General features: G+C 43.7%; 1 protein-coding gene, 1 long non-coding RNA gene and 2 pseudogenes across 3 annotated transcripts; 1 reads left to right on the top strand and 3 right to left on the bottom strand.

Annotated features, from left to right (window-relative positions):
* Positions 1-319: 319 nt before the first annotated feature.
* Positions 320-1,801, bottom strand: LOC112268546. Of its 2 annotated transcripts, none has more exons than XR_002960346.1 (4): positions 1,788-1,801; positions 1,221-1,466; positions 1,089-1,144; positions 320-756 (listed from the first exon to the last, which is right to left on the bottom strand). It is a non-coding gene; the product is annotated as an uncharacterized LOC112268546 (long non-coding RNA). The 2 variants fall into 2 exon arrangements; XR_002960347.1 differs by having other exon boundaries at positions 1,221-1,332.
* A 368-nt stretch (positions 1,802-2,169) lies between these two features.
* Positions 2,170-7,993, bottom strand: LOC100840145 (annotated as a pseudogene).
* Positions 7,994-9,137: 1,144 nt separating this feature from the next.
* Positions 9,138-12,397, top strand: LOC100839847 (annotated as a pseudogene).
* A 141-nt stretch (positions 12,398-12,538) lies between these two features.
* LOC100839543 (probable apyrase 3) lies at positions 12,539-15,017 on the bottom strand. The gene is given in 8 exon segments (XM_024455197.1): positions 12,539-12,837; positions 12,922-13,111; positions 13,215-13,521; positions 13,701-13,897; positions 14,005-14,097; positions 14,222-14,278; positions 14,449-14,577; positions 14,653-15,017. Coding segments are annotated over 8 exon segments (1,323 nt in total). The 5' UTR covers positions 14,938-15,017; the 3' UTR covers positions 12,539-12,772.
* Between the last annotated feature and the right edge of the window lie 8,113 nt (positions 15,018-23,130).

Raw genomic sequence — 23,130 nt, 5'->3', positions numbered from 1 at the left:
TTGCGGGTTGGAATCCACGTCTCAGACCATGGGGGCCAACGCTAGGAGAGGCGCTGCCAGCAGATGTTTCCCCAGCCTGCCTGTGCTACTATATTCAGATACACTGATACATTCACATACAGTTGAAGTGATACACGTCCAAACCAGAAGCATCATGTGATTTTTAGCTAGCACTGAAGTGATATTGGGTCCTATCCAATATGGAATTAAAACAGCAAATCTTGGACAAAATTAACAACTATTGAACCATTGTACAAGCATCATGTGATCTTTAGGTTGTACAACATATCCAATCAGAAACGGGTAGCAACCCAAAGACCTGTACAAAACAATTACAGTAACAAAATTCATGGCATCATTAGATATACATCGATGTCAGGCTCTCATGTAACAATATGATTAATTCATATCAGTGTCCCCAGATGCATTAACCGAGGATGATAATCGGTCTAGAGGTCCCGAAAAAACAGAAATAAAACACATCTAAAAGAAAACGACGCTGAGATAGTGCACATAATAGATTTACAGTTCATCAAGATAATCATGCTCTTCTCATCAAGCAACAAAGCTCTAACGACACTAGTAACCATAAAAAGGGCTGAACTCCATGGCAATGAAAATGGTTGCGGGTAGAGGCCTTCGCTTCATATCGCAGTTCATGAATATTATCAGCATCACTCCATGTCAAAGTTCAGGTGCACAGCAAGCAACAGCAGCAATGCCCGGCAGCAGACAGCAGCAGAAATATACAATCATCTGAATATTATCAGCAGAAATCAATACCATCTTCAAGAAATAAAACAGACGGATAACCAATACAGGTTTAAGAGTTGCTCTTTAGGAGCCAAAATATGGAAAATCTTTTGAACAAGCCCCTTTATTCAAGGTTCAGCAAGAGAACTTGAATAAAGATTCAAAAATGAAACTCTACACTTCAATCTAAATTTTGTACTCTCACAAATCATAAGAATTATTAGAACTGGAGGTAGTAATAACTACAGTTCAATGCAAAGCAACAGCAGCAACATCAACTATTGAGGAGCAGCAACTATGGCTTCAAAAAAAAATCGACAAGCAAGATGGCATACCTGTAGGCATTGATGGAGATCAAAGATCTAGGAGACAATCACCATTGGGTCTTTACCTACAAATGAAAATGCGTATCAGATAATATAAATAGTTGACATATTACATAACTTGTTAAAATAATACAGTTATACCTTCGTTCTCCGGAAGTTTAGTCAACCAATCTTTACTACAAACCAGTGCCAGAACTGTGAGTATCTGTCAATTTGAGTCCACAATACAAGCAGACGGCCTTTGGAATCTCATCTACGAAAACCAAATTTGGCTCAAAATGCTTCCAGACTTTTGATCTCCTAGTATTGGACACCACTAAGGTCCCATTGGCAGAATTACTAGTACTAGAACTGTCAGACATATTGCTGATATGTTTACAAGCTAGCCTGAAACAATACAACTGAGCAACTATAAACAAAACACAAACAACACTAAAAATAATTCTACCAACTAGGTGGTTATTTGTGCTGCAAAGCTACTGCACTTGTGCTACAAATCATCAAGAGGCAAAAGAAACTAGGCAAGCTGCGTACATAATCCAAAAAAATTGCAGATACCTGTACTACGTCTCCTCCTTCTGCGTAGATAATCACAAGTCCTTCTCCTTCCCTTATGAATTGTGACCCCGAGTTCTACAAGAAACACACAATGAGATCAATAATCCAAAAAAATTGCAGTTAACTAAATATATTCTTTAAAAAAGATACCTGTACTACGTCTCGTAGGATCAATAAGGAACAAAAATTCAGATTGTTACGGCGGCTTGGTACGTAGGGGAAGGAGCTCCGCACACTGAGATGGATCTACATGGAAGGGAGGCAGGGAGGGCGAGCAGGGCAGCGGGCGTGGATGAGCAACTCGGTGGAGGGTCTTGGACCGGGACAAGATGAACTCCGAGATGAGCGCCACGCTGCTGGATCTTCGTGGGAGAGGCAGCGAGATGGGCTTCGGCCTGAGTGTGGAGGAGGGTGGTGGGCGTGGTGCCGCGATAGCCGGAGGGTGGAGGGGGCGAGTTGCCGGCGGTGGATCTGAAGGGTGGCGGCGCGAATCGGGAGAGAAGAGGGAATCGGGGAGGAGAGGAATCAGGAGTCAAGGAGTCAGGGTAGACCTGGTAATGGTGCGGATCAAGATGGTTGTAACGGTGCGGGTATTCAAACAGGTTTCGTTGGTGCGGATCCGAATGGATAGAAAAAAAAATTGGATTGGATTGCTTAGCTGTGGATCAATTGTCTGCAATAGCACAACAATTTAGTTAGGCAAGCTGATAATAACAAGCTAATTCTACACGCAACTCATAGCAGGAGCAGATGCATTGACTAGGAAAGAAAGATAGATAGATAGACCTGAAAGCTGCACAAATTGAGGAATCACTTTAGGTGACAGATCACAAGACCATCTAGAGACTAAAACCTAGGCACATCAGCTAGCCAACCTCAATTGTCTAGTCAGCTTTGGCTGATACCAACACAAAGCAAGAGTTGCATAAGTGATGTGTAAGTGGGCATACAAGTTTACCCACTAAAATCTGAGCATTCATATGTAAGGGAGTTGGAATGGACAGATGTACCTTGACAAATTCCAACAGCTGAGACCAAGTGTCTCTAGAGATGGCTTTATTGTGCTTGACCTGAAATTTGGAGAATTAGAAAATAAGCAAATAGCACCATGTGACACCATAACATAATGAAATAGCAGTGGTCCAAAAAAAGATTAGATACAACTGCCATTTGAGGCGTACCTGTAAGAACTGACACCAGTGATCAATAAGAGGCCAGTGCCTTCCATCAAACAGCAACCTCCACATTCCAATAGGTGTCTCCAATGCAAGAGATTTTTGACCCTGTAAAATTATAGGAATGTTTTAGCGAAGTATTAGTATAGGCAATCTTAATACTATTTTCTCATTGAAAAATAAGGTGTCAAATGAGGCAATATTGAAATAAATATTCTGCAATTAAGGCTAACCTTTTCCCTAGCCCAAGCAAATGCAAAGTTGTATATCTCACGGAACTTATCTGGACAGAAAAAGATTAACATAGAGGTTAGAACTTAGAATACAATCATTTCCCAAAATATCTGTTAATAGCCCCATTTGATTCACATGCAGATTCTTCAAACTGGAATCCAATGTTCGATTTAAGTAGCGAGGTAGAACGAAACATGCAGTTTAACAAAAAAAAAACATACGGTCATCTTTTATCTCAGCTCGCAATGATGGTATTTCTCACGGAGCTTCTCAATTGAATCTACCCTGCAAATAATACAAGAATATAATTAGGGAGCATTGTCAGAATATGCGAACTGGCACATTCCATCCATCCTGAGGATGACATTTTGGGTAGGGAGCGACATGTGAGTGACACGTTGCATCAGTATAGGATTTTCCGAGTTCAGTGATTTTACGATAGTACTAAGCAATATAACCCAAAAACTACATGTACTAAACTCACAAGTGCAGATGAGACTCACCCAATTGACTGCAGTCCATCAAAGAATTCCTGGCGAGTAAATTCACACATTGTGGCAGCTTTCATGTGCCATGATATGACAAGCTGTTAACAACATAATCAAATGGATATCAACAATGGTGATCTCGATCACAGAATTCAATTAAGTACATAGATGATAGAATAATCAGATCACTGCAATAAAAAAGTCATCCATATATATCAAATATCAACTAGAACAAAAATTAACAAGGTAGCAGCTGCAGGAGCAGGTTACACAAAAACAAGTTTACAATCAAAAGGACATGAACATAACAGGTTGGTCCAAAAGAACAGAAGCACATACCATGACAACATCCTGAGGATCCACCTGGAAAACAAACAAATAACATATACATTAGAAAACTAGTCAAATATGATATGGCTAACTCAGTAAAAAGCATAGACCAGTAGAACTTTAGGAGCATCTATCCTAAGACAAAACGAAGTATACAATGGAACACAGAAATAACAGCACTATAATGTTGCCCCCTATAAGAGGAGAAGATTCCCCTGCATATACCAAGGTAAATGGGCAGTTGAAAACTGTTGCGCCTGGTTACTGGCCAGGAGAAGCACAATATGATAACCCAACAATGCACAAGGAAGCTAAATTTGCTAATAGATGTTCTAGAAGCCATCCCAAATGCCTAAAATCAAAACTAAACCAACATCCTGCTAACTAGTAAAATCCATCCTTTGTCACTTGCTAGACAAACTATAACACTTGCAACAACAGAAAAAAGATTCAGCTAATGTCATAAGGAGTATCCAATGTATAAGAAAAGATTTATTAAATTGCCAAGTGTGTACCATACATGCTTACATATGCAAATCAAATGAGCTAATACCAAATGAAGATTAAAAGATAAAATTAACTGTTCCTTACCAACAGGTCGTTGCAAAGTTGAGATGTGCCCTCCACCATGATCATATCAGCATCACGCTCTGGCAACAAACCAAGATCCATCATGAAATCAGAAGTAAGAAACCGCAAGATGACAAGAGAAAAAATTATACGATTAAGTAATGAAGCAAGAAAGAACATGAAATAAACCAAAACTATTTAATGTACAATCGCTAAAGTGAGAACTCATTCTAACTCAAAGGTTGGTAAATATACCTTTGTATCTGTTGTAAAGATCTTCAAGATGCCGAGAATTGGCCACGGAAACCTGTGGCTGGCTATAGAAATAATCAAAAGCTCCTTCCAAGTGCCAATCGCTAGCTTTCAGTGCCTGAAGGGCAACCTTCTCACTGCATTATCAGATAACAAAATCACTTCTTTTACAACAACGAGAACACTTTTTAAATTTGTGACAACTGATCGCCATAGGCATTAATAAATTAATTGAGCAGAAGAATTAGATGTGCTCATACACAGATGTCAACAAATGTACTCGTAAATGCAATTTGAGATATTTGGAGGAACCATTTACATATTCCTGCTCAATAATAGGTATGCACTATATTCTTTAAGACTTTGAAGTGCTGTGTTGTTTGAATCACAGCCTTAACCTCGGCAGGATTAATGTAGGGCCTTGCCTCTGGGCAGAATGCAGATAACCCTAGACTGACCAGTTCTGTTTTTTTATGATTCAGTCTATCTCTTGCTCTGTTTTTACAACATACGGAAACTAGGGAAGGGTTTAAATAATTAAATAAACGAAAGGCTATCAGTAGCTGGCAACATTTGACAAACAAACAACTGCAATGGAACCACCAACCACTACTGATGTTCTGATACAAAAAAGAAAGATCATCTGTAAATACAAGACATCAAGCACATTCCAAGAAAGGTTTAATTTGGAACAACATCACAGCCTGCCGGCATCACAAAATCACATTATGACACAACCACTAAATTCAACCTTAGAGCAAAACAGGCAAATTAGCATGGTTTTGCCGTCAATGAAATCAACACAGGTTATAATAGAGTTCTTAGCAAGTAAAAACTAACTAGATACCTATGTAGCACATTAACTTTCACCACTGGCCACAAAATTATCATTGAAAAATGATGTATTATTCACTAAACTAACAAATCACCTCCACACTCCAAATGTTTAAATAACTATACAATCTAACCTTGCGCCAGTTATGGCCATGAACTGCTGCACCTTTTCACGGCTTCCTCTCCCAAGCTTATGCTGCAACAACAAGGAAAGAAAACTAAAGGAGTCAAACAAAATCCCACAGCCTAGGTTTGCGCATTTTTCTCACACAAGAAAATGGTGACAGGCCATATATATTTTGAACATATTCTGATATATGATACTCCCTCCGTCCCATATTAAGTGACTCAAATTTGTCTAAATATGGACGTATCTATATACTAAAATACATCTAGATACATGTACTCCCTCCGTCCACGAATAAGTGTGCATTTGCTTTTGTCCTAAGTCCAAGTTTTTAAAGTTTGACCAACTTTCTAAAAAAGGTGGCAGCATTTATGACATCAAATTAGTATCAGTAGATCCATCTTCAAATATTACAACTTTGACATCATAAATGTTGCTACTATTTTCTACAAAGTTGGTCAAACTTTAAAAACTTTGACTTAGGACAAATGCAAATGTACACTTATTCACGGACGGAGGGAGTAATATTTCGCACTTAATATGGGACCGAGGGAGTGTGTTTTTCTATATGTCTGCTACACTGACACAATATAAGCTTGAGACATGGAAAAGGCACCTTAAATATGATCCTGGCAGTAAAACAGCAGCGAAAAGCCTAGCTTTCAAATAGAGACTCACAGTCTAAAATCTAGCAACAACCAACTTATCCAATCTACAACAGAAAAACCTAGCGTTCAAAAAGGAACCCGTGCGTTGCTACGGAACAACGGAAAATTGTATCAAAACGTCAAATTAAATGTTGATGTGTTTATGATATGTTTATTTTCGTGGGCTGCGTTGCTACGGATTGACAAACTTATGTGCAGGACATGAATGTTGATTTCGCGTGCGTTGTTTTGTATGAAAGCAGGTCAAATAGCAATTGGTTACTCAATGCATAGTATAAAATTGCAATCCACATATTCACTTAAACCATAAGCACCTGAATTGACTGACATCAACTTTAACTGCAACCGTCGTAGCCACATAAACGCAGTCATCGACATAAGGTCCGCCCAAGTGCGCTTCGCCGGCGAGCTGCACCCCTTGTCGCCGTTTGATGGCCCTCCAGATCTGCTCTTTCGATGGGCCTTACGTTTCGTTGACATTTTATCCCGCTCAAGGACACCCCGGTTCCAACGACGATGCCGTAGTCGAAAGGGGTCTCCGGGCTGGACGACGCCATCATGGCCTCGCATGATCTACGCTACGCATAAGGGAGGTGAAGATTCAGAATCAAGACTGCTTTCCAAGATATACGCTGCGTTTTTAGCCAAAGAAACTCACCTTGATACATATTGATTTATATTTGATTATATACGCTGCTTTTTTTGGCTAATTGGTCAGAATTGTATGTTCTTGCGGAGTGTCCCAATTAAATACTTGACAAATAAATTTTCTGTTTTTTTAATTTGTATACATGTGTTTCTTGGGTTACTTTAGTGACTAAACAACCAATAAGAAAAAGCTCAGTTGGCTGGGATTAGGCAACTCCCGTTCAGCCATAATCCGATTCATCCCCAACCTTCTCGTTCCTCGTATGCTGGCTCGGCCTGCTTCCGGTGGCCGCCGCCCGGTGTCTTCTACCTCTGGCCGCTCGCTGCTGCTCTCCTCCCGCCGGCTACTGGCCACGCGCTCGCCGCCGCACGCTCTCAGCCTCTCATCATCTCCTCTCACCTTGCTGCTCTCCTCGCGCTTTCCACTGGCAATGCGCTCACCGCCACTCTTATCCTACCCTGTTTAGAGTCGCCTCGCTGGTCACCATTGGTGTCGCGGAGCGGCGGCCGCCCTGACCGCCGTTCTTCCAATCGGCTGCCACGCCAATGCGCTATCCACCATGCCCCAACGCCTGGATGGATCTCGCGAGACGGCGGCTCGCGGGCGGAGCTTTTTAGAAGGGGCAAAGCGTTAAGATTTCGTGTCGGAGAAGAGCTCGCCTGGTATTTGGATTCGGAGAAGAGCGCGAAGGATTCGCCTGGTATTTGGGGCCGTTTATGCTCCATGGCGGCGGCGGCGGATCCAGTCTTCATGGAGGCACGCGCAAAGGAGGAGCGCGGCGGCGGCACCGGGCCTTGTGGCAAGCGGAGGCGGCACGCACAGGTGAGGAGGGCGTCTCGGATCAGTTCGGGGAGGAGGGGCTTGCGCGCACAGGAGAGAAGTCAGGCGCAGGTATGGATAGGCGCAAGGTAGGAGTTTGGACCGGGAGCGGGCGTTGGTTTTTTTCTTCCTGGGCACAGGACGAGCGTGCGAGGGTTGGGCAGTGCGAGGGTTGGGGGCAGTGCGGAGGCGGGTTGGACGTACATACGGTGCCCACCCATCGCTGCAACTCCAATTTAATGGATAGAAGAAAGAGACGGATTGGGGAGGATTCGGGGGACGAGGTGCAGAGGGAGATCTCAATCGGGTGCTTCTGTCCAAATCGTACTACATCGTCAGCATCTGCGGGTGGGAGGAAGAGGCGGATCGGGGAGGATTCGGGGACGAGATGCAGAGGGAGATCTCAATTGGGGGCGGCGTGCGAGGGGAGTGGATAGGGGTTGGGCTCGGACCGGTCGGGCCGCGTGATTTTGGTGGGGGCACTGGTTGGACGATGGACGGACGACACCCACCCATCACCACCAATTCCAATTTAATAGATAGTAATAGATACTATCGGATACGAAATACTATAAATCTAACCATGTCATTTTGTCCAATACCATCACGTATACTGTCTAAATATGTATATACATAACTCTATACGAATAGCTTTTTTCCATCCCAAGTCAAACCATGGGCGGATCCGGTGTATACTCAATGGGGGCCAATGCCCCACTCAATTTTGATACACCAGTACAAATGCTAGATTTTCACCATTGATGCCCCCTCTAATTTGAGTTACAACTTCTTAAGAACATCTAAGTGCCCCCTCTTTAATTATTTTTTCTGGCTCTGCCCTTGAGTCAAACAGTTCTATTCATCTTCCTCTTATTATCCCCCACGCGCTCCTCTATCCTGACGCTAACGAACCCTAGAAAAAGTGGAGGCAGGTACCGATGTACACGCTGAAATACATGTATTTTCTGAACAGTAATTGGTCTTAAGTGAACAAAATGGCATAGTTAGAGGTATAAGAAAGTTAGAGTGGTATTTCTCCAAGTCAAGTTTTTGTAATGGCATATTTCCAACCGGTGGAATAGAGAGTGGCATAAATCCAATTAACCCTTTTTTTTAAAGATAGGTAACGTGGTTGTTTATGTACTGTTACTCCGTTGCCAGAGAATGCTTACTTTTTTTTCTTTGAAAGGAGAGAATGCTTACTTAAATGGACCTCAATTTTTTTTAGGACAAAATGGACATCAAATGACAGCTGATGCTCGGCCCGGTCATACTCTTGATGGGCCGTCAGAGATGGGCTTGGCCCGGTCCACACCACCAAAAGGACGGATGAAAGCAACGAGTCGACAAAATCCCCTCAAACCCTCCCACCCGTCTTCCTCCTCGGTGCGTCCGCTGCCGCGCGCCGGTCCATCGGAGCACCCGAATCCGGTCTCCCTCAACCAGCGAGCGACTTGATCCGCAGAGCAAGATTCGGCGGCGACATGGTGAGCTCTGCCCCCTGCTTCTCTCTCTACCACCACACCTTATCCTTCCCCGCCGCCACCACCAAAGGCTCCTCGGCGAGCTCCCGGAGTACAAGTCTGGGCCTGCCTGCCGGCCGCTGCTCGGGTCCTACCGCTGTCGCAACTGACGCGGCTTTTCTGTGCGATGCCGCCGCCGTCGACAAGAGGAGGTACCCCTTTCGCGCATCTTCATTTGCAATGGGGTCATCTGCTTATGTTCTTAGTTTCAGTCAAATGCAACTCGTCTCTAAGATGGAGAGATGCGGTGATACCTAGCATTGATGTACCTTTTATTTGTTTAACACAATTGCTTTAGTCATGAGGTTGAAAGAATCATCTGCCGATCATCATCGTCAGGATAGCTGTTCTGCTGTATTTAAGAGATAATTGAAAACATTTTTGCCATTTTAGTGCGGCTTCTTTTTTCTGCGCCAAGCGCCAACCGAATTGTTGATACTAGCAGTGCAATGCCAATATAACATATGGTCATGACACTAGCAATTTTCGTTCTGCACAAATTTTGTATGGCATTGACCATGGTTATGGCACTCTATATTCAACAGGTGTGGATGCTTTGATCTCCATCAGGACTTGGTTCCTTTTGCGAAATCATGGGCTTGGCAGAAGTCTGTTGTTACGAGGAGGAAAGGGTTGGCAGGCAGAGATGCAGATGACTCGGACACTCTAGTCACGCTACAACATCCGCCAGTTTATACATTGGGCACCGACAGCAGGGAGGAGTACCTACATTTCAATGTAAAGGATGCTCCTATTGAGATTCATCGTATTGACCGTGGTGGGGAGGTGACATATCATGGCCCTGGACAGGTATTTTTCAATTAAATTCTTAGTATTATGTTTCATTAAATTTGTAGTATCATGTATCTGTCAAATTTGCAGTATTTTGTATCCGATAGTATAGTTCACATATTTGTATCTGTGCTCTGGCATTGTGTTTCTTGATTACTTTCTCATCAATTTAGTTTTATGGTTCTAGCTAGCTTAAATAAAAATTCTCAAAGTAAAGTAAAGAAGCAGCCAACAATATTGTCCTTTTTTTTTCTACTTCTGTAGAACCAGCATTGAAAGTTTTGTAGAATTAAGATCTTGACTAATTGCATACACAATTTTTTTGTTCTTCGCATAATTCTTTTCTAGATGTTGCCAATGAAAATCCATGCTTCTTGTAATTGTTTATTTTGCTTCCTCAGCTTGTTATGTATCCGATTCTCAATTTGCGGCATCACAAAATGGATCTTCATTGGTACCTTAGATCACTTGAAGAAGTGATCATCCGTGCCCTGCAATATGCTTTTTTTATCAAGGCATCAAGGATAGAAGGTCTCACTGGTGTTTGGGTTGGTATGTTGCTCTCCTTTTGGTTACTGCCAAGTGTTTTATTATGTTATCAGTTACCACTTCTTCTTTGTTCCTTATATATTGATATTTCTGATGTCTAAAAGTATTGATTCTTCTTTGTTCCGTTTCTTACATATGTCCTCTCTACTTCACCTCTAGGTGATCAGAAAGTTGCAGCAATAGGAATTCATGTCTCACGATGGATAGCTTAACATGGTCTAGCACTAAATGTCACAACTGATTTAACCCCATTTCAACTCATTGTTCCCTGTGGCATAAAGGATCGTGGCGTCGGGAGCATTAAGGAGATATTACAAAAGGCTTCCAGTGGAAGAGACATTGATGAAGCGGTACTGATGGATTTAGCTTATAAATCGTTGATCAAGGAGTTTGCTGAAGTTTTCCAGCTTTCCCTAGACCTCAGACCAGATTGGAATCTGCAAGAGAACTAGATTGTAGAGGTATGTGTTGCCGTGCCTGTCCATAAATATTTAGAATGATCTTAGAAATAATCAAGTATCATTAGCTGGTTCTTTTAAGAATTATTATTGCAGTGAATATGCTACATTTAGGAGATTAAACTATTTGTAAGTCGATGCACATTATGAGACCTGGTGTTACACAAAAATTGAGTGTAACTTTCCGTGTGGAAAAATAGTCGCACATTTCTAATGCTCAGTTGCTTCTAATACTAAAGTTTTGATACACATTTTCGTTTTGAATAGCTCAAATTAAGCTTTCTCTTCTATGCTGACATTACCAAACACCAATTAATCATATGTTTTCACTTGAAATATTGTGCTATTTAATTCGTTATAATTTCCAGTATATTCATACAAATGCTGTGTATTAAAGCTTCTGACAAATAAAATCTACAGAATTTCACTTCTATATTTGCCATGTGCTTCATGCCATAGGAGTGCTGAAGGCACAAGCAGTTTGTCCGTACAATGTATTTTTGCTAGGTTTCATTTTCTCATGTATAATTACTTAGAGGCTAGTGAGCTATGGAAATTCATAGTGACAAAACTAAATTGAATAGACACACGAGCCTCTCTTTTTTTATCATCCATTGATGGAACAAGGGATTGGTAGTCAGGTCAATTAGTGAGCTATGCACTTCTTCTTACAGTTTCTTCAGTTGAAATGTCAATGATACGTTATACATGTGCTATAACTTGCAGCAGAACATGTTTGCTTCCTCTCCTATGTAATCGAGCACTACAAAGTAAGAACGGAAAACTTGGGGCATCCTCGTCAAAGATGGGCATGCACTTTTCAGAAGAAGTAAGAGTGTAAACGAGGATCAGATAGATTAACACGCAGAACTTGCCAACTGGTGGTTCGTTCTACGGTAGCAAGTACTCAATCATCATACTCCATGGAGCAGCAACAGTGCGCTAGATGTGCATCTGTATGGAGCATTCATAATTTTCATTATGTCGTATGGCCCTCGAAACAATTTTTCTGCGCATACATGTTGAAGCTACAGTGCACAAGATAAATCTGCATCGAGCTGTCGGATCTCTGGTTCCCCGGTTATTATCAATCAGATGCATGCTGGATAAAGAAAAAGTTTCTGCCTATCACCTCTTGTTTACGCTGACAACTTTGTTCAAGCATATGCAGCTACAGTGCCTCGTACCCTTTGTTCAGGCTTCAGAGTTCAGACCCAGAGTTGGGGACCAGTTACGCTTCCTACTGATGTAGGAGTATCAAGTAATTCTATCTAATGGTTTCCATTTAACTTTGTTCAAGCATATGCAGCTACAAACGGAAGAAGGGACGGAGAGGGCTGCGCAAAATCTGCATTAATTCTTGAAATATAGTTTACTGAGGATAAGAAATTCTATTTTTCTTCTCTAAACAAATAGGCTGGTTCTTTCTTGGATTTGCTCAATTGCGATTTTTATTTTATTCCAAACCGGTATTACAGCAACCATGGAACGATCTCCCGCAGAAAAACTAAAAACACAAACAAACCATGGAACGACGAAGGTGTCCAAAAGGTTACACTAACGCACACCCTATTTGCAAGGTACTAGCTAAATCACGCATCTTGATCTTGGAGCGTCATCTTTTTGGGCGCCACGGCCTCTATGGCTTCTCCAAGCGGCCACGCAGCCTACAGGAAGTATTCCCCGTGCTTCACCTTCTGTACAACCGTGATCTCCTTCGTCGGCTCCAAACCTGCACATCCCGCAGACCAATCAATGTATCAACTAAAATAACTACAAACGGCACTAAAATTCCATGAATTAATGGTTAACTTACCGAATCCATCGACGAGCAAGGAGTACTCGTAGACGATGTCCATGCAGATATATGGCGCGTCCGCGGGCCGGACCAGCGGGTACGCAGCCTTGGTCTCCTCGAAGCCCATGGCGCAGATCTTCTGGGCGGTGGCCCCGAACGCCGCCGGGGTGGTCTTCCCGCTGGGAGCCCCGCTGTGGATGAACCCAACCTGAACAACAACAACAAAACAGAGTTCAGAATCATCCCTCGAAAAGCTTCCAAATCCCCATCATCAAAATGAAGTGAAGTTCTCAACCAACGTTATTAATTACCTCGAGGGCCATGTAGTAGAAGCTGGACCTGACGTAGAGGTCGTCCATGCCGGCTCCGCCGCCGCCGTTCCAGGCGCCGTTGAAGGTGCAGTTCTGGGCTTTGCAGGCTGCGTCCAGTTTCAGGGCCTTGATCACTTCGTCTCTGCACTTGCCGTATGCTGCCCCCTGTGGCGGCGCCGTCGTGTCGAATTGCTCTCCGTTGTAGCTGTATTTGCCCGTGAAACCCCGCAGCATGCAGGAGCTGAATACTTCGTTCCTCGCCTTCAGGATCTCCACGCGTGAGGCCATCGTGCCGTAGTGCAGGTAGCTGCAATAGAAAGATCATTAATTCTAGTACTCCCTCTGACCGGTATTACTTGTCTCAAATTTGCCCAAAGATGAATGTATCTATATGCAAAAAGTGTCTAGATATACATCTAATATTTTGACAAGTAATTTCGACCGAAGAAAGTAGCTGAACTAGTAAACTGAGGGTCCAAGGACAACCTGTGGGCGTAAACGTTGTAATCTGTTCCTTTGAGATACTCTTTGGTAACGTAGGGATCCTGCGCTATGGGAGCAGTGGCAGCAGCGTCTGCAGAAATGGCATAGGTCATTTGCACAGACCCGCCTCCGAGATCAATCACGCCTACCGTCTCCGTGTAGTCTCCTCCTAGTTTATTCAGCAGGTAATTCAGAGCAACCTACACGTAAGAAGAATGCGTGAAAAATACTGATCCTCGAAACAGAGTAAGTGCAAAGACAGTTCTTCTTGGGATCCCTTAAGAGCATCAGCTCGTGTAGTACGTACCCATAGGTGGATTCCTTCTTGGGATCCCTGAAGAACGATGATCTAGCTAGGATTGTACTGGAATTTGCTCTTGGTGTGGATCACATCCCTGACCTGTAGTACTGTCAGGGAATGAATCCAACAACAAGTCACTACTCTCTAGTCCTTCATGCATCGTGGTGCATGATTTAAAACGAGAGTAGAGCTAAATACTAATTAAGGTTAAGACGAAAATTACTGCGTGGAGAATTTGCTCTGCGTCCTCATCTCCGATAAGTCTGAGTCCAGCCGTCGCCTGCACACGTTTGTTTGGTAAATGGTATAGTTACATACTACTATTCAAATTGTTCCCAGATCTACATTTCAGTTGTGCTGCAATCGAGACTATACTATAAATTAAATTAAACTACGTTCAGGTGAAATTATTGAAGATACGTTTGTTAATTAATTAATTAATTTACGAACCCCTAGCTTAACGGGCGTTCTTCTTGCGAGCCACTTAGGCACAGTGCTCTTAGCCTTGTCAAGTAGAGGGAGCATGGACGTCGCAGCCTCCTGGGGCCGTCCGGCGTACGCGCTCAGCCCCGGATTCACCTGCACACCAATAACAATATAACATCCAAAACATGCATGGTTTCAAAAACGGCTAACAGATGAACAATATTATACCTTTGCGAAGACCTCGATTTCGCCGTCGCCGATGCCGACGAGCTCCATCTTCTTGTCGAACCTGAAGACGTTGACGCGGGTGCCCGTGCTTCCGGCGTCGAAGATCACGGCGTACTTCCCTCCTGCATGCCCCGCTGCCGCAAGCTCGGGATCATCCTCGACGTCGATGCCGGTGCCGGCCGCCTTCCGGCCGAGCACGGAGTCTGCGGCAACGGTGGCTCTCGGGTACGATGAGGCCATCAGGAGGAGGAGGAGGAAGACGATGCCGACGGGATGAGGCGCCATCCCGAGCTAGCTGCCGCGGACTAGAGCTAATTAAGCTAGTGGGCTAGTGCAGTGCGTGGGCAGGAGCCGGATTGCTTGAGTCGAATCGATCGCAGGGCTGGGGTTTAAAGAGAGTCTGAGACCGGACCAAAGCTTAACTGAACGGTCCGAAATTATTTGCCTTGGTACACGGAGGGGTATCGATGGATATGCCGTCGAGATCAATAAAAACTTTCATTTTCGAAAAAAAAACATGGAGGTGGTACAATTATGTGCATAATAATGGTTGTTTTCTTTTCTTCGAAAGGCATTGTTTTTTCTTTCCTGACAAGCTAGCGCATAATTGATACACATAACAATTTATTTTTACCGAATGTAATGTTGTTACAAAACGAATCAAATATATAGGACACTCGGTACAACTCATGTACGGCATAACCTAACAAAGACTAAAACATAGGACATCTGATGGACCTCATTATCATAACCTATTGTGAATTGGCCACTCAAACTGGCTAAACAAGCCTCGAACTATCTGCTGTGGACTCCAAGTATAAATCCCGTGGGTGGTGAGATAAATAACTTGCAAAAATTAGAAACTGTACACTTGTTAAAAACAATATCATTACGATAGTGTCGTATTGACCAACATACACCACATTCGCCAACCAAAATAAGCGTTCTTAAAGATTTATGCAAACCTCCGAGCCAGTTCACAAACATATTCAAGATACTAGTAGTGAACTGCACATTGGAAAGCGACAAAAATAGCCTGCCATGCTCACAGGACAAAAGGACATTCGAAGAATCCATCCTCATAGAAAAATTAAGACGCACAGTTTATCCCCTTATCTTTCATAAGGATAGCCCCTTTGTAGAGGTAACATACAATTCGTTTGGTCTTTAAGGGTATTTTTAGCTTTGAATATTTTTATGCCGAAACCAACAACCACTATACCCACCAAAGATGCATACATGACGCTCACTATAAAACTTTTCAAAGAAAAAAACTATAAAACTCATAGTTCTATTTAAACTGCAGCAGAATCTACGGGGTTGGTGGTTTAAATTGACAACAACACAACCTGACCTATCTAGCTTAGGCCCATTTAGGACTGTGGCACTGCGATTCCTAGCAAAAAAAAGCCATATATTTATGTCTCGAGAAATTATCTAGCTTGTGCTATTTGATATAAATTTAGATGGGGCTGTTGTTAAACGTTCAGTGTCAATATGGAAAAAGTTACACAAAGATCATATATTTAATCCGCATGTGTTTGTATTCGGAGGTCCTCAAATATCCTCCCTATCCTATTGTTCTTCATATTTTTTAAAAGCCGGCTCAATGGAGTTTTCGGGTTGCTAGGCCTCATGCAATACTAGAATAAGGAATTAGCTAGTCGAATAATGATTCCATTTTTTTTATTAGTGTGCTTGCTAGAGCTGGTAAGAAAAGGGAATCTTCGGTTCTTTCTTTCTTGTGTGTGTGTCCACTTCTGTGGACTCTGATGTTACAACTTTGATGAGCATCGTCTTAAGGACAGGACTAGATGGAAAGCATCAAGAGTGTAAAACCTTTATTTTTGGACTCTCAAGTGTGTAGTTCGTTTTGTGATGTAGAATATGTGTGCCCCAGCAGTCAAATTTGCCACTTCGTTAGTCAGAAATAAAGTTTATGCCACCTGCTAAACTTATTCTGGGTATTTTGGAATGTAATCTGATCCTTATTAAAAGGGAGTATAAATAAGTGGAAATGTCTCTTTGCACCTGGTGCAAGTTCACAGCGCATCCACGCGACACACGAGGTTAAGATTGGCAAGGAAAAAGGAGATAAACGCATTTAGCATATAAAGAAAATTTGTCTGACCCACTACCAATGTTTAGGTCCGGTGCACATGGAGTGCCTACTGCTAGATCTCTCTTCCTTCCAAGTTCAAATTAAATCTCTTCCTGCACAGCCGATTCTTCTAATATTATCACGCGGGTTTATAGTACGATAAATCCCTGTTGCATGTGCACGTTAAGGGCACAAAAGACAACTACGAGCAAATTAAGCACCGGGTCATACATCGGCTTTGCCAATAATACGGAACCGGATCAAATGACAATCAAAAAACGGTGAGCAAGGTTATAAGATCGATCAAGTATTATTACTTATACATAGCTGTCTTTTCAGAAGAAAAAAACATAGTTAGCAGTAGCACGCATACCTATATGTACTAATTCTGACAAATACTGATTCTGAGCGATTTTCATCAGAAATTAAGAGCAGAACCCGTGTACCGGGAATGGGTGTTGGTGGCAGGTGTGTTCATCGCCTGCGCCTCCTGAGGTTCCTCCTCCTGTGGCTCTATCTCCTCGTCCTGAGGGGGTTGCAGAGCCTGTGCTGGTGCGGTTGCTGGTGCAGGGGCGTCGTTGGTGACCTGGGCTTGGAGCTGATCATACATGAGCTGCAGGAGGTCCTTCTCGTACATAATCTGCTCCATGATCTCATGCATGTTCAGGATGACGTCTCCCCTGTGGTTCACCTCAGTTTCCTTCTGCGCCAATTGTCCATTGAGTATCCACACCTAGTCTTCAGTTATGTCCGCTCGGGTCATATCGTTGTAGAGACTCTTCCCCATGTCCACCATGTTCTGCTCCAAAGCTTGAACCTGAACATCCTCCATGTGCGGGTCATCGCCTAGGACTTCCGGTCCCACGGCGTTCCCGCCAACAACTCGCCTTTCGAAGCTACGGAAGACGGAGTCCTGCGGCAGGTCGTCGTGGTACGCCTCGCACACACGAGCTATCGCGTGCTGCATGGCGAACTGGAGTCCCAGCATGAAGTCGGGGTAGCGCACGGAGTAGGTGATGTCGGGCGTCAATGGAACAATAGCCCGTCCCTTGATCTCGGTATCGACCTCCCAACGGCGTGCTCCTCCTTGGGATCCCACCGGTTCAGCACGTCCTCGGAAGCAGGGTGCTGCCAGGTGTAGCGTCTTGCACAGAGATGTCAGCTGCCTTCCAAACGGGATGTCATCGTCAACTGTCAGGTAGTGGACGTGAGTGAAGGGGGGTTCGTCTCCGAAGTTTGGTGGGCCGTTCATCTACAAGATTTATGGTGGAAGGAGAAAATCAGTCACATGCTCAAGTAGGTAAATGCATAATTGTAACAATGACAATATGAGGTGTATAGCATGCAAACATGACGAATAATTGTAATAGTGTAAAGCATGACAGTGTAGTATGAGATGTATATACATGCATATAATATTTGAAGATGCAAGTGGATGAATAATTTTGCAGGGGTGGATGAAGTAAAAACACAAGTAGTACATATGCATTGAACAATGGTATGATTGCAAGTGTATATGAATATGAATGTAACTCAATATGCAAACTCAAAGTGGTATGAAATGCATAGAACAATCATAAGGTCTCTTTTGGTCTAATCCATGCTAGGGTCACGTTCCTACAGGCAACACAATGCTCTGATACCATCTGAAGAGACCGCCCCGTACACGGGTTCGATCTCTGTGCTTTAGTGCTAGTCCCTGGATCGACTCACTAGCACACACAGTTTCAAGATGTAATATCATAGAACAAAGGTCTCAATATTACAACACATCATCCAGAATTTAAAAGTATTTACAACTCGCATAACGCCATGGGCTAGCTGGAAATAAAACAATTGTTTAGTAACGGAAAGCGAAAGATACAAGGGCTACATCAACACCACGGTGAGAGCGTGTTAGAATATAGGCCCGTGACCCATTCAAGCAGAACGTACTCTTACTCGTCGTCGGAGCTTCCTGCATCATTAAACGATGCAGCCACTAGGGTCAATACATTGAATGTATTGGCAAGATTCACCAGGAGTTATGTTAGAATCCTACCAAGTATATGCATAATGTGGCAAAGTGGGGTTCAAGGCTATTTGCATAAAAGCTTAGTTGTTTAATCCTATCTTTTAATCAAAATAGAATTTTATCACTATTGGACACGGGGTAGACACACCTATGCTCGTATTAAACTAACGACATTGAGTAGACACATCAATGCTCCTAAACCCAAGTTCAAACCATTTATTTTATTAAGAAATTGGAATGAGTGAGACTTTCCTTACAGCTCCACATCTAGTTGCTCAATTTGTCCATTGCCGGGGACACGGCTAAGTACTTAGTTTTGACGCTCTCGAGAGTTTGTACACATTCCCCACAAAAAACCGACGGGTTAATCCCTTGTTGTCCTCAGGGTAGAGTAGCAACGGCTTCGATTAAAAGATTTTCAGAGGTAGGAGTAATTCCCTAAACCACGAGAGAAATATGCCCCCCCTACACATTCTACCTCAGTACAATTCCTCGAGTCTAGGTTCATACAACTTACTGTTGTCTCGCCAGAGCCCATATAGCATTGTGGTTGTACTGGAAGCTGCTAAATAGGAAACTAGTCCAGTCTCGGTTACCCCAGGTGGCATTCCATAGTTGCAACGTAGGCGCTCCCCGAATCCACGGGAGAGGCGTCCATGGACGATCCCTTCCCGAATCCACGGGAAGTCGACTCAGAGGGACCCATAGACATGGACCTGACACCGCTAATTCTCAAAATCCTCAAAGCAGCCCACCCAGGATGGTTCATTGAATTAATTGTTTTGCCTTACATCTAATAAAACATTTCATATATCCAAAGGCATAACAATATCATAATGTAGTAATTTCCCCCACGATACTACCATAGCCTAGCATTCAACTACAATCGATGGCAATTTGGTAGCAAGGTCATGGTGAGGGTAAACTATACTACCTGAGATTTATAGCTAGCATAGAGGTACGAGTAATATTCCTAATGCATCTAATAAAACAAGTAGTGCATAGTAAAATATTTAGGAAATGATCAAAGTGAACTTGCCTTGTCCAAGGTTGTGGTAGTTCTCGCACTCTTTGCAACAACAAGGTTCACAATCCACACAATCTAGAATAAAAGAAAGCATACACACAATGAACATGACATTCAATACAAAAACATGCTATGATGCATATGCCATGATGATGCACACTTGGGTACTTCTAATTGCAACTTGTTTAGTTTCCGTTTTGAAAAGCTTCACAAACGGTTTGGATAGAATATACAATAATAAAAAGATAATTATTATGCATGAAACAAGGATAGGCTTTAATCAGAAGCTTAGATGGTTTTTGCAAGACATAGAGCAAGATTAAACTTGTATGGTAATATCATTTACAAAATAATTTTCTCTTTTGGTCCTAATGGACAAGAGCATACCCAAATAATTTTCTAGCAAGCTAGCATGCTCAAAACTAGTTTGAAATAATTCATTTGAAAACTAAACCAAAATTAATCATTCTGTAATTTTCTTCTGGTAAAGTTGTTCAAAGTTAAACTTAACAATGCCAAAAGATTATACATGTTGTGAGGATACTAGAAAGGTATAGAACTTCAAATTTGGCCAAACGGTTTGAAAGATATGATGGTTTGAAGTTCCAGGGGCTTTTCTGCAAAGTTGCAATTTTTATTTGGCCGAGAATATGATTAAAATTACTTTGACACGTGGCAACACGGGATTGGCCCGTACCGGTTCAACCTAGGGTTTTATGCTGGCCGTTGGATTTGGGATCTACGGTGAAGATTGAGGGGGCGGTGGGGGGGGGGGGGGGTTTACCGGCGGCGCGGGTCGTCGGAGGCTGAAGGAGAAGGCGGCGGTGGCGGCGGGCGCCGACGGCTGGGGCGGTTCGGGCGCTTCGGCGGCTCGGGGAGCAGGGGGGTGGCGGCTCGGCTCGGCGAAGCCGGCAGCGACCTCGGCTTCGAGAGGCGGCGGCTCGGGGACGAAGACGGGCGGCACAACGTGGCATGGTCGCGACGGCTCAGCCGGCAACCAGGCTTCGCTGCGATGCAAGAAAAAGAGAATGGCGCGCGTCACGGCGTGCGCAAGAGAGAGGGGAGGAAGAAAAGTCGGGTGACAGGGCGAGGAACTCACCGGGACGGTGGCGGCGGCGCGAAAACGGCGGCGCCCGAAGGGAACTCCGGCGAGAAATTAAATCCTGTGCGAAATTGGATGAGCGGTTTTGGGGGAAATGGAGGAGAAAAGAGAGAGGCTCGAAGTGACGCGCGGGGTTTTGGGGATAGCGGCTCGTGCGCGGAGAAATCGCATGGAGTCGTGCGCGGCGTGGACTCGTGGACGTGGCCGGAAGTTTCGGGCTGGCGGTTGGAGGAAGAAGAAAGCGGGGGGGGGGGGGGGGGGGCACTGTTAGCGGCTGGCGCGCGGGCTGGGCCGGTCGGCTCGGTTTTTCCTCTCTTTTTTTTCTTCTTTCCTTTTCTTTTTCTATTTTCTGTTTTTTGAACCTCAAAATTTATTCAAAGCTCCAAATTACTCTATGCATTAAGTCCCTTTTTATGCCAAAACCCTCATGGGTCGAAATGTAAATACTCAAAAGTAAGAACAAAATCCAAATTCAAACAAAAACACTTTTGTATAGAGATTTTCTGGGTTAATTTTAGGGTTTTCAAATGTGATCAAATGCAAGGCGACATGATGTTTATGAAATGCAATGCATATGAAGAGTTTTGAAAATTGGGATGTTACAGTGGCGGGCGGCGGCCATTTCGCGGGCGGCCTGAGGTGCAGCGGCCAGCACGCCCGGAGGATGCGGCCGTAGGTAGATGTTTATTCGGTAGCTGCTGCATGTTCGTGAGATGAGACTTGGAGCTTCTCCTCATGAATTAAACAACTAGCTGCTGCATGTTCATCAGATTTAGGAGTAGATGTTTATTGTGCTGCAGATTTGGAGTATAGAAATGGAACTGAAGAGAATAAAATTATAAGCTCATATTGTTGAACAATTAACAACTAGTCTTTTTTGTATATATGGAGTATCAGTTCAGTAGTAGTTTAGAGTCTAACAAAATGTTAAGATGCTCTACTTTTGTTTCAGATTTTGGTAATGGAAAATAGTCTTTTGTTGGGTGTCAAATGGTAGTTACACAAAATTCTTAAAATATAGAATAGGGGAGATTTTTAGGGGAACTGCTGGAGTTGTGCAATTTTTAGGGGAGAATATTTTTAGAGGAGCCTCCCGTTTTGACATATAGGGGAGATATTTTAGGGGAACTGCTGGACTTGCCCTAACTTTATCTAAACAAAACCCAACTAGCTAAAGGGGGTGTTGGCTGCTCTTATATAGAGGGGGAGGTGGGAGAAGGTTAGGGTTGTTACATGGCCATGGGCCCATATGACGTGAAAGTGGCAGCCCAAGCATCTCTTGTCGACTTAAGTGGCTTCTCTTATCCTTGGTTGATTTCTGGGATGGGGGCGCCCGGGATGATGCTGCTTGCCGGGCCGGGGCACCCGGGAATGATGCGTCCCGGGGAGCGGCTGCAGCTCCCTGTGCGGTAGCTGAGGTTGGTTGCCGGGGCGCGTTGGGACATCACCCGAGGGCCAGGGCGCGTAATGGCCGGGGAGCCCGGGGAGTGATGCTCTCTGTGACGTGGTCCTTCATTCCTAACAACATAAGAGCATTTGATTTATGCATCATCATATTCTCATTTAGGTTGCCCGTAGTACGAAAGAACGAAAGTACCTGGCAGTTTAATTGACGAGCCCGAGCTCTTGTAATTTGTGCGTGTCTCTCCGGTGCTTGAGGTGTAGGTGATGTAGGGGTTGCCTTGTATATGTAGGTGTCATGTCCTCATCAGAAAGAGTTTTCAATACGAATTCAACAATATATCTTTTGTGCCGCAATAATCTCGTATTACCAATGCAATTTTTGGTCAAAGTTTGGCATAAAATTTCGCTCGGGTCTTTTTTTTTCAAGAATGCAACCCGGCGGGTGCATCATCAATTAAAGAAGAAGAGCTAGAAAGCTAGTACAATGCCACCAAGTGGCACCAAACACAAAAAAGACTACGTGCTAGTAAGCCACCTACTCGCCACCAAACACAAAGATACGACCCCTAAGCAGCCCGGCATGCGTCCATCTCATCAACTCATCCATGATAGTCGAAATGACCACGTGCACTGAAGGGGTTGCACCGTTGAAGACCACATCGTTCTGGTGATGCCAAATAGTCCAAAAGACCAATTGGATCGCCGAAAGGACGTCACGCCGAGCACGCCGCGGAAGGGGAAGCGAGGTCCACCACCCACGCAAGTTGGAGCTCGCATCCGGACACCAATTGCCATGGCCCCAAAGCGTGAGGAGGCGGCTCCAAACTTGC

The sequence above is a fragment of the Brachypodium distachyon genome, chromosome 4 (genome assembly GCF_000005505.3).
Source record: "Brachypodium distachyon strain Bd21 chromosome 4, Brachypodium_distachyon_v3.0, whole genome shotgun sequence".
NCBI lineage: Eukaryota > Viridiplantae > Streptophyta > Magnoliopsida > Poales > Poaceae > Brachypodium > Brachypodium distachyon.
This window is presented reverse-complemented; position numbering and strand designations above follow the sequence as displayed.